At 49.3% G+C, this 12,185-nt stretch overlaps 1 protein-coding gene across 1 annotated transcript; it reads right to left on the bottom strand.

Annotated features, from left to right (window-relative positions):
- Positions 1-403: 403 nt before the first annotated feature.
- LOC142258959 (uncharacterized) lies at positions 404-10,232 on the bottom strand. The gene is made up of 6 exons (XM_075331508.1): positions 10,128-10,232; positions 9,819-9,998; positions 9,614-9,737; positions 8,943-9,040; positions 8,655-8,745; positions 404-778 (listed from the first exon to the last, which is right to left on the bottom strand). The coding sequence occupies exons 1-6, from the start codon at positions 10,197-10,199 to the stop codon at positions 483-485; spliced, it is 861 nt and encodes a 286-aa protein (XP_075187623.1). The 5' UTR covers positions 10,200-10,232; the 3' UTR covers positions 404-482.
- Between the last annotated feature and the right edge of the window lie 1,953 nt (positions 10,233-12,185).

Genomic DNA, 12,185 nt, shown 5'->3' with positions numbered 1-12,185 from the left:
AGGCTTCTCCCCTGTATGAGTTCTCCGATGTGTAACAAGACTTGAATTTTGGGTAAAACATTTCCCACATTCTGGACATGAATATGGCTTCTCACTCGTGTGAGTTCTCTGATGCTTAACAAGATTTGTTTTACAGTTAAAACATTTCCCACATTCTGAACATGAAAAAGGTTTCTCACCTGTGTGAGTTCTCTGATGTGAAATAAGATGTAATTTTCGGTTAAAAAATCTCCCACATTCTGAACATGAAAAAGGTTTGTCACCTGTGTGAATTCTGTGATGTGTAACAAAATTTGTTTTACAGTTAAAACATTTACCACATTCGGAACATGAATAAAGTTTCCCACCTGTGTGAATTCTCTGATGTGTAACAAGATATGATTTTCGGTTAAAACATTTACTACATTCTGAACACGAAAATGGCTTCTCCCCTGTGTGAGTTCTCTGGTAACTAACAGATTCTGGAAAAAAAAAATTCTCCCCTATGTGAATTTTTGTAATTTTTTTTGATATTCTGAAGTTGAAAATGGCTTCTTTGCTGTAACAGCACTTTGATTTTTAATGCTGCTTTTGTGACATTTATTTTTCTTAATAGTCTGTAATGATTCAGAATATAGGACTTGTTTAAAAGAATCACATGATAGATCTTTGCGGTGAAGGGATGATGGTATATCTTGAATAGTGGCATTCACTTCAGTTATATCTTGTGTGCTGTCAAGGTCATCTGATTTTAAATTTGAAGATGTAATTTGTGCCTCTGTTTTCCTGGTACAGGTATCTGCCAAGAATTAAAATTATTTACAACAACATATACAAATTTAAGGATATAATTTATATAATTCATAAAATAGCTGTTACTGGTGTCCCCGCAGTGAACTGCAGCCTTTCCCCGATTCAGGTCTCCTGGGAGTGTGCTTAGGGCCCGCTTATATATTCTTAAAGGGCCAAAGTGCCCTTACCTGGAAGTGCCTCACAACCTACGGCTGAGAGGCACTAGATATTTAAGGCATCCTCCCCCTATGGGAGGTTCCTGGGCAACGTGGTCTATCATTAGAGGTATGTTGCTAGTTGTCCGTTCCTGTTCTGTTTCCTAAGTCTCATGCTATGTGTGATAACACGTGTCTGTTTCCTAGTATACACTGTGCCCACTGTAGTTGCTACATCTATCTATACCAGCTGTGCCTGATGTATCTACTGTACCTGTTTTATTAGCGCTATCCACTGCACCTGCCTACACCAGCTGTCTAGTCTGCACACGACCACATCGTGACTGTGATAATCCAATCGCCGACCCCTGGAGTCAACTATCACAGTACCAAGTCTCCGTGGCGTTACATCTGGCAGCTACCTCCCAGCACAAGCCTTTCTTCACCATCAGAGGCTAAACATGTGAACATATAGTCAACATGGTAAATAAAAAACATTGTGTAATTCCCCTAACTTTTTGCAATTTTACTGCAGTTGGAATTATTCTACCATTTTACAGTACACTATATGATAAAATGAATAGTGTAATTCAAAAGTACAACTCATCCTGCAAAAAATAATCCCTTATATGTCTATATTGACTGAAAAATAAAAAATAAAAATTGCCCGGGGGTGAAGAAGTTAAATTTTAGAAAGCCTGTGGGTGGGCTGCCCGGCCTCCATGTACCCACTGTTGGATAATCCTAACCCCCCTCATATGTTACAGTTACCCTGTGCTGAACTTTGGATATAAACGCCCCTATCAGCACATTCATCAGAAGAGAGAGAAGGAAGATCCATCAATAAGATGCCGAGATTCTAGGAGGATGGATTCATTGCTCTCAGTGGGAGAAACAATAAGAATCTTGTCAGGGGCGGACACAGACTGCAGGGGGCCCCTGTGCAACAAATATTTCCCCCCCCCCTACGGTAACGAAATGATGTAAACATATAGATTGTAGCGTTTATTACTAGTTTAGGACACAACTACCAAATCTAAACAATAAATAAGCTCCATATTCACCATCTGGATATAACACAGCACAGTCCTGCCGTCCTTCTATCTGCTGCAGCTTCAGCGCTGTCTCCAATGCGTCTAGTTACATTGGAGATGGCACAGCCTGTATACTCTGTGTGTTTTGAAGCTTGTCAGTGGTATATGGCTCAAAAGTCTGAAGCCAGTGATTGTCTGCAGCGGTCACATTAGGCACCTGGGCTGTGATGTCTGCAGCCATTGTAAACAGAAGCATCAGGGATTGGAATACTAGAGCTGTCAGGTGCAAGAAAGATGAGGATTTATAGTTTATTAAAGGGATTGTCCAGACACAAGGTCATTACCTGGAGGCCAGATTCTGTAAAAATAAAATAAATTGTGTTCCCCTGCAGTCACCCTCCTGGATCCAGCGCAGGTCGTCCTGGGGTCTTCGTTAGCATTATCTCACCATTTTACGGGACGCGGGACTGCTGCAGCTTGTGATGCCTGCAGTTCATGTTACCTAACCGCTGCAGCCAATCACAAGCTGCAGCGGTCCTGTGTCTGGTAGAACGGTAACATAATTAATGCTGGCACAGACCACAGGACAGCCTGCGCTGGATCCAGGAGGGTGACTGCAGGTGAGAATAATTTATTTTGTTCGTTTTACAAAGTTGAACCCCCATAAGATCCTTTTGTGAGACAATTTCTTTAACGTACATGTATTATTTCACACAACTCCTTTATAGGGAACCCGAAAGCTGAGACCCATTAGCCATGGGCAGCCTGTACCAGGCAGTGGCTGTATGATCACAGCCAGGTATATGTGACCCTGATAGCTGAGACACATGAGCCGTGGCAGCCTGTACCAGGCAGTGGCTGTATGATCACAGCCAGGTATGTGTGACCCTGATAGCGGAGACCCATGAGCCGTGGCAGGCTGTACCAGGCAGTGGTTGTATGATCACAGCCAGGTATATGTGACCTTGACAGCTGAGACCCATGAGCCGTGGCAGGCTGTACCAGGCAGTGGTTGTATGATCACAGCCAGGTATGTGTGACCCTGATAGCTGAGACCCATGAGCCGTGAGCAGCCTGTACCAGGCAGTGGCTGTATGATCACAGCCAGGTATGTGTGACCCTGACAGATGAGACCCATGAGCCGTGGCAGGCTGTACCAGGCAGTGGTTGTATGATCACAGCCAGGTATGTGTGATCCTGACAGATGAGACCCATGAGCCGTGGCAGGCTGTACCAGGCAGTGGTTCTATGATCACAGCCAGGTATGTGTGACCCTGATAGCTGAGACCCATGAGCCGTGGCAGGCTGTACCAGGCAGTGGCTGTATGATCACAGCCAGGTATGTGTGACCCTGACAGCTGAGACCCATGAGCCGTGAGCAGCCTGTACCAGGCAGTGGTTGTATGATCACAGCCAGGTATGTGTGATCCTGACAGATGAGACCCATGAACCGTGAGCAGCCTGTACCAGGCAGTGGTTGTATGATCACAGCCAGGTATGTGTGACCCTGACAGATGAGACCCATGAGCCGTGGCAGGCTGTACCAGGCAGTGGTTGTATGATCACAGCCAGGTATGTGTGACCCTGATAGCTGAGACCCATGAGCCGTGGCAGGCTGTACCAGGCAGTGGCTGTATGATCACAGCCAGGTATGTGTGACCCTGACAGCTGAGACCCATGAGCCGTGAGCAGCATGTACCAGGCAGTGGTTGTATGATCACAGCCAGGTATGTGTGATCCTGACAGATGAGACCCATGAACCGTGAGCAGCCTGTACCAGGCAGTGGTTGTATGATCACAGCCAGGTATGTGTGATCCTGACAGCTGAGACCCATGAGCCGTGAGCAGCCTGTACCAGGCAGTGGTTCTATGATCACAGCCAGGTATGTGTGACCCTGATAGCTGAGACCCATGAGCCGTGGACAGCCTCTACCAGGCAGTGGCTGTATGATCACAGCCAGGTATGTGTGACCCTGACAGCTGAGACCCATGAGCCGTGGCAGGCTGTACCAGGCAGTGGCTGTATGATCACAGCCAGGTATGTGTGACCCTGACAGCTGAGACCAGTCAGTTAAAGCAAGGATTAAAATTTAACTTTTAATATCACACATCTAAAATCATGATATAACAAAAGTGCAGTGCAGTGCATGCATAAATAACAATAAATAGATAAACTGTGTGAGATCTTTCTCCTGAGGGGATCACACACCACTGGAAAAATCCAAGGCAGAAGCGGGCCAAATTTGGACATGAGGGGGAGGGGACCTGTGTCGCCCGGGGACCAGGGGGTACTCAGATCCGGGCCACGAGGTCACTTCTGTGGGCATCACGATGGCGTGACCCGGTCTGTGATCCCAGGCTCCACAGTAAAAGGGGGTTTGTTAAGGGAGATTGTCCGTGACGCCACCCACGGTTGTGGTGATTGTGGACACCACCGCTGCGATGAAGGTGCGGGACTCCCGGGAACGGTGTTGGGATGCAGCTTAGGATGTTAACCCCTCCGTGGGTAGGGGCAGTTGGTCCCGGGGCCCGTTCGGGGATAAGCAGGGAGCAGGGCGCAGTGCTGCGGTGCGGTGCCTGAGGGCACGGGCGTACTCACAAGTAGTTCACACAGAGTCACTGGTAAACTAGGAATTGCCGGTGTCCGCAGCCTTCGGTACGGGGGTGTTAGTGTCCCACACAGGGTGCAGCAGCTCCTGTTCTTTCCCTGCAGCCAGGTGCCTTTCTCTCCACTCTCTTCCTCTTTCTCCTCAGCCGGGAACGGGGAATCCACTCCCCTGCAGTGATCCGGGTCACCCTAGGTACCGTCGGGCCACTACCTTGCTCCGGCTACCTCTGGCCCCTTCCTCACTGCAGCCTGTCCCGGCCCTCTCGGAGCACGCTTCACTCTCAGCCTGGGAGCTACAACTCCAGACTCCTCTTCTGTCTGTCTCTCCAAACACTCTGCTCCAGCCCCTCCCCTCTGCTCTGCTTTTCTCTTACCCTGGGGGATGTGGTTTGTCCTGCTGCACCGGTGTGAGATCAGATTACCAAGGAGGATTAACTCTTTCTGTGACAACCTGGCTTTGCCAGGGCGTCACAGACCAGTATCAAAAATTCCTTACCCCTGTCGTGCCCCTGCAAAGAAAGCTTCTGCCCTTACAAGGGCAGCACCCAAGTCAGGAATGCTAACCCAATAAATATGCACACCCTCCCAACGCCTTTCCCTCTCCGTGTAATAGGAGAGTTCATCAGGGGAGATGGGTCCCACTGGCCATTAGCAAACACACAATTGTACCACCAACGTGCTTTGTGTGGGTGTGGGATTGTCCTGCCATTGCAGGCTTTACTTTAATTTTTTCTCCCCTGATGAACTCTCCTATTACATGGAGAGGGAAACGCGTTGGGAGGGTGTGCATATTTATTGGGTTAGAATTCCTGACTTGGGTGCTGCCCTTGTAAGGGCAGAAGCTTTCTTTGCAGGGGCACGACAGGGGTAAGGAATTTTTGATACTGGTCCCCTCCCCCTCATGTTCAAATTTGGCCCGCTTCTGCCTTGGATTTTTCCGGTGGTGTGTGATCCCCTCAGGAGAAAAACTGGGTGAGATCTATCTATTTATTGTTATTTATTCATGCACTGCACTGCACTGCACTTTTGTTATATCATGATTTTAGATGTGTGATATTAAAAGTTAAATTTTAATCCTTGCTTTAACTGATATTCCAATCAGGATTTGGGCTTCACTGTTTTGCCGTTGCGGCAGTATTGCTTTTCCCCTGACAGCTGAGACCCATGAGCCATCGGCAGCCTGTACCAAGCAGTGGCTGTACGATCACAGCCAGGTATATGTGACCCTGACAACTGAGACCCATGAGTCGTGGACAGCCTCTACCAGGCAGTGGCTGTACGATCACAGCCAGGTATATGTGCCCCTGACAGCTGAGACCCATGAGCCGTGGACAGCCTGTACCAGGCAGTGGTTGTATGATCACAGCCAGGTATATGTGCCCCTAAAGTGCTGTGGAGATTCAGAGGAGAAAGAACACTTTAATAGATGTCTGGGACTGAGCCGCATCAAATACTAGTCATATAGATGTGATGTCTGATACACGCTGCTCGATCCACGGACAACATATATCCGCTGGAAGGATCCTTTTAAGCAGCGCTCTATATGACAGGTGGGTATGACTCGCCCACCCCAGGGCTATGGGACACCCGGTGCCGGGCCGGACTAGTCCGGTGGTAGTCAGTGGTGGCTGGGCCCGGCTCCGTGGCCCTGGTGGGTGTCAGTAAAATATGCGGCTTGGTGAATAAAGTTGGTGTTCGTGACGCCACCTGTGGTCTGCGGCTATTAAGCCGCCGCTGCTGTGTGAGGCCTCCGGGGTGATGTTATAGCAGCAATGGTGGTACGGCTCCCCACAGGTGGAGCGGAGCCCCGGGGACACTGTTAGTGCTCGTGGAAGTCTATGGGGTTATGTGGCTAACACGGTGCAGGGCCGACAGGCAATGAAAGAACCAGGCACAAACAACAGTCTCTTTACCTTTTCCTCTTTACTTTGGAAACAGTCCAGTCCTGGGAGACCGTTACAGGTGGTGATGGGGATCCGGTCGGCCTGGAAGTACTTGGGGAGATCTTTCTGGCCAGCTGAGTATGAGGCCTACTCCTGTGCTTTTCTTTGTTATGATAGGACCCTGCCTCTCTGAATCCAGCAATGGCCCTCTTGCTGCTGGACTGATGGTACGTCCCTTTCCCTCTGTAGCAGGCTGCGCAGGCCCTCTCTCTCGTGCTTCTCTGCTGGAGTCCACACCGGGCCTTGATGCTGCAGCTGTGCTTTTGGGATGTTTTTGGGTCAGGTGCTTGCAGCTCTCCTGCCCTTCGGATTCGGCTACCAGGGAGTATGTTTAAGCCCTGGTGGCCACAGACTCCGATGTCCGAGTCTCTCCGCTGCCTCTCAGCTACTCCTGATTCTCTGGGCCAAGCTACTCTAGCTCTAGGCCCCAGATTCACAGGACAGCTCACTCTGCGTCTGTTCACTTCTACTGCTCTCTACAGACTGACCACTACTTCCTCCCTCAGATCAGACTTAAGGGGATCCTCCCTGGAATCCCAGGTTCAGAGCTCCCCCTGCTGGCCGGAGGGAGAACTGCGTTGGATGTTAAACTTGCTGACCAATGGACCTCCCAATTACCTCCAGGAAATACAACAAAAAACAGCCGCACCATAGACATCATTAAAGAAGCCTCCACTAACTTGCTTACTGATGGAATCTGTGTTTATGCATGTAGTGTGAGAATACACTCACCTACCGCCGCTCTCTCTGGTGTCCAGCGCTGTTCTGTTCCTCTTCTCAGTGACGCTACCGCCGCTCTCTCTGGTGTCCAGCGCTGTTCTGTTCCTCTTCTCAGTGACGCTACCGCCGCTCTCTCTGGTATCCAGCGCTGTTCTGTGCCTCTTCTCAGTGACGTCACCACATTCCAGTATCTCCAGGTCACACTGTGCTCTGCAGGACCCAAAAGTGACTTACAACGTAGGTCTATGGAGCAACAGAAAGAAGCTCAATGGGCTTTAATTGTAAAAGACCTCTGGCTCAGAGTGTAGTGTGACCCGAGATACTAGAGAGTGGTGACATCACTCAGGAAAGTAGAAGAGCGGCGGTAGGTGAGTATATAAATACACACACTACATTACATGCACACGCCATTAAAAAAAGAGAGTAGGAGTCTTCTTTGTATGTATTCACCTATATGTGCACATGTGACTTCACCACATCGGCATTTCTCAGACTTGTAATAGAGCTGAAATAATATGAACATATAGGTGAATACGAGGATGTATACAGAAAAATACTCAGCTTTCGCAGAGGTGATGAATCCTCCCCCCTGCCTCCTGCAGGCCTCTAACAGGTGAGGGAAGGGGCCTGTGTCAGCTCAGCAGAATCATATGCGTTCAGCTGTTCTGCCCCTGCTTCTCCTGCTAGTATTGCAGCTGCCACCAGCAAAGGAAATCTCCATATGTTTTCAGGCCCTGGGGGCCTTTCCTGCTCAGGGCCCCTGTGCAGCTGCATCGTTGTATGTCCGCCAGTGAATCTTGTAGTTATAAAAGATGGAGTCATCGCTCTCAGTGGAGAAACAATAAGAATCTTGTAGTTATGATACTTATTAATGGAGAACAAAAATAAAATAAATGATGTTACAGAGCAAGCTTTCCAGACTACTGAGGTCTCTTCATCAACTACAAGATTATTATTTAGTTTCTCCCACTGAGAGCAATCAATCTTTATTCACCTGGTGAACACGGCACCAAACTAAGAATCTAGGACGTCACCAGCATCATTACCCTCCGCTTTCTCTTAGGGGTCCTCCATACAGATTAGATTCTTCTTCCCATGATTTTCTAAGTTGTCTGCACATTCTGCGTACACTGTCATTTGGTTTTGCAGATAGGAAATCTGGGCAGCTAAGGGTCAACATCTTCTAATTTCAGAGGATAGGATGGATCCTACCTGTAAGATCTGGCTGATACAGATCTCACTCCAACAGAAGGGCGTCCAATACCCAAAATAATGGGGATAGTATTGTGTGGAGGAGCTTGTGGTGGTCTAGCAGCAGAATGGTGACCATTTGATATGGCCGGACTACAACCCTGATAAAGCAGCCACAGCCGGTGACTGAGAAGAATCTGTGACTTCTCTGCATTTAGTGGTCACTACTCACCTGGGCGGTTATCTGTAGGAATCTCCAATGTACTCCGCTCATCACCCCTCACATATGTCTCTGTAGTATTAATATGGGGCAGATCTTCCCCCTGAAACAAATATTGTAAAAGTCACAGACAGATGGAGAAGTCCCATCTATGATCAGCTCTAATCCTGCCATCTCCACCGCTCTCATTACACAAGTATAACACATATAATACTGGAGGATAAAACAAGACTGAGCACAAGACCTTCACAGCCGTCTACACATCATAGGGAGATTTCATGGCACCTTCTCTCCATCTACCTGATGATCCTGAGGAACATCGGGGTCTTCTTGTTTACAGTCCTGTGGGAGAAGAGGACGGGGACATCTCTCTGGTGTTGTCCTCTTACTGGATAGAGCTGGAGGAGACACATACAGGGACTGAATTCATTCCTTACATACAGATAATTATAGGCCGTGTGTATTTAGTCCTGTCTATTACCTGGTGATGTGAGCAAGGATGGTTGACCTTAGGGAGATCAACATCCACCACTGCGGAGACACCATCACGTGTTTCTCAACGCAGTGATTCTAGAGCAATGCCCCCTGGGAAATATTCAAAGCAAGAAGGCCTGCGGAGACACCATCACATGTTTCTCAACGCTGGCAGGAAACTAGCCAGGTCTTTCACCGGGAAGGAACAACCACGGGAAGGGCAGTCTCCAGTCAAGGAGACCACCTATGCCAAACATGGTATCCATCCACAGACAGCCGTTTCGGGGTATTTGCCCCTCATCAGTGTGGAGTAGGAATCTGGCTAGTGGGACATTGCCTAGTAAAAGACTATGTGAGCAAGGATGGTTGACCTTAGGGAGACTGGAGACTGCCCTTCCCGTGGTTGTTCCTTCCCGGTGAAAGACCTGGCTAGTTTCCTGCCAGCGTTGAGAAACATGTGATGGTGTCTCCGCAGGCCTTCTTGCTTTGAATATTACCTGGTGATGTGAGGGGCTGGGGAACCTCCATCATGACGTCCTTGTACAGATCTTTGTGTCCTTCTAAATACTCCCACTCCTCCATGGAGAAATAGACGGTGACGTCCTGACACCTTATAGGAACCTGACACATACAATGATACCGTCACCCCCGATCCCTTCATAGCGTTACTGTATAATCTCCCAGCATTCCCAGCAGTGTCACCTCTCCAGTCAGCAGCTCAATCATCTTGTAGGTGAGTTCTAGGATCTTCTGGTCATTGATGTCCTCATGTATCGTGGGGTGAGGTGGAGGCCCCGTGATTGGGCTCAGGGGTCTTCCCCATCCCTCAGACACAGGGGCCTGACAGCGCTCACTAGAGGTCTTCTTCACTACTGTGTAATCCTGGTTATGGAGAGACACAGTAATAAATCTCACTCCAGACATTTCCAGAGTCCTCACCTCTCCAGTTCTGTCCATCTGTTATTCCCATAGATAAGAATGATGTAATGTGACGTCATCAGAATTTCTCACCTCTCCAGTAAGCCGGAAGAGGATCTCTAGGGTGAGGTGTAATATCCTCTCCGCCATCTTGTCCCTGTCCATATCCACCCTTCACGGGGCAATCAGGAGGATTCTCTTCTATAGAAGATCTCCACTGAGAGGATCCGATATTGTAGGGACCTGAATGGGGAGAAGATGACGATGTGACATCATAAAGAATCAGCTGTAATAATACAATTACTGGAGATAATAAGGGGAAACATATAATGAGAACATTCTGGGGAACATTATACTGTGGGGGGGGCAAAAAGGGGCCGAGGGCAGAAAGGGGCTGAGGACTGAGAGCAGAAAGGGGCCGAGGACTGAGGGCAGAAAGGGGCCGAGGACTGAGGGCAGAAAGGGGCCGAGGACTGAGGGCAGAAAGGGGCCGAGGACTGAGGGCAGAAAGGGGCCGAGGACTGAGGGCAGAAAGGGGCCGAGGACTGAGGGCAGAAAGGGGCCGAGGACTGAGGGCAGAAAGGGGCCGAGGACTGAGGGCAGAAAGGGGCCGAGGACTGAGGGCAGAAAGGGGCCGAGGACTGAGGGCAGAAAGGGGCCGAGGACTGAGGGCAGAAAGGGGCCGAGGACTGAGGGCAGAAAGGGGCCGAGGACTGAGGGCAGAAAGGGGCCGAGGACTGAGGGCAGACGGGTTTCCTCACTTCCGGCCTCTCATAGTTGGGGCGTTTGTATCTATCAGAGGAAAAGGAACAAAAACCTCACAATTTATAGAAATCAGCGAGAGAAAAACTACAAGAAAGTCTCAGAGCTGAAGGGGTTAATGCCGCCTGCCCCAGTAATGGGGAATCTCCACACACCTCCACCTGCAGAGCCGCACACTAGATATATAATACCCTGCACCTACCTCCACCTGCAGAGCCGCACACTAGATATATAATACCCTGCACCTACCTCCACCTGCAGAGCCGCACACTAGATATATAATACCCTGCACCTACCTCCACCTGCAGAGCCGCACACTAGATATATAATACCCTGCACCTACCTCCACCTGCAGAGCCGCACACTAGATATATAATACCCTGCACCTACCTCCACCTGCAGAGCCGCACACCAGATATATAATACCCTGCACCTACCTCCACCTGCAGAGCCGCACACTAGATATATAATACCCTGCACCTACCTCCACCTGCAGAGCCGCACACTAGATATATAATACCCTGCACCTACCTCCACCTGCAGAGCCGCACACTAGATATATAATACCCTGCACCTACCTCCACCTGCAGAGCCGCACACTAGATATATAATACCCTGCACCTACCTCCACCTGCAGAGCCGCACACTAGATATATAATACCCTGCACCTACCTCCACCTGCAGAGCCGCACACCAGATATATAATAACCTGCACCTACCTCCACCTGCAGAGCCGCACACTAGATATATAATACCCTGCACCTACCTCCACCTGCAGAGCCGCACACTAGATATATAATACCCTGCACCTACCTCCACCTGCAGAGCCGCACACAGATATATAATACCCTGCACCTACCTCCACCTGCAGAGCCGCACACTAGATATATAATACCCTGCACCTACCTCCACCTGCAGAGCCGCACACTAGATATATAATACCCTGCACCTACCTCCACCTGCAGAGCCGCACACTAGATATATAATACCCTGCACCTACCTCCACCTGCAGAGCCGCACACTAGATATATAATACCCTGCACCTACCTCCACCTGCAGAGCCGCACACTAGATATATAATACCCTGCACCTACCTCCACCTGCAGAGCCGCACACTAGATATATAATACCCTGCACCTACCTCCACCTGCAGAGCCGCACACTAGATATATAATACCCTGCACCTACCTCCACCTGCAGAGCCGCACACTAGATATATAATACCCTGCACCTGCCTCCACCTGCAGAGCCGCACACTAGATATATAATACCCTGCACCTGCCTCCACCTGCAGAGCCGCACACTAGATATATAATACCCTGCACCTACCTCCACCTGCAGAGCCGCACACTAGATATATAATACCCTGCACCTACCTCCACCTGCAGA

Source organism: Anomaloglossus baeobatrachus (assembly GCF_048569485.1).
Source record: "Anomaloglossus baeobatrachus isolate aAnoBae1 chromosome 5 unlocalized genomic scaffold, aAnoBae1.hap1 SUPER_5_unloc_2, whole genome shotgun sequence".
NCBI lineage: Eukaryota > Metazoa > Chordata > Amphibia > Anura > Aromobatidae > Anomaloglossus > Anomaloglossus baeobatrachus.
This window is presented reverse-complemented; position numbering and strand designations above follow the sequence as displayed.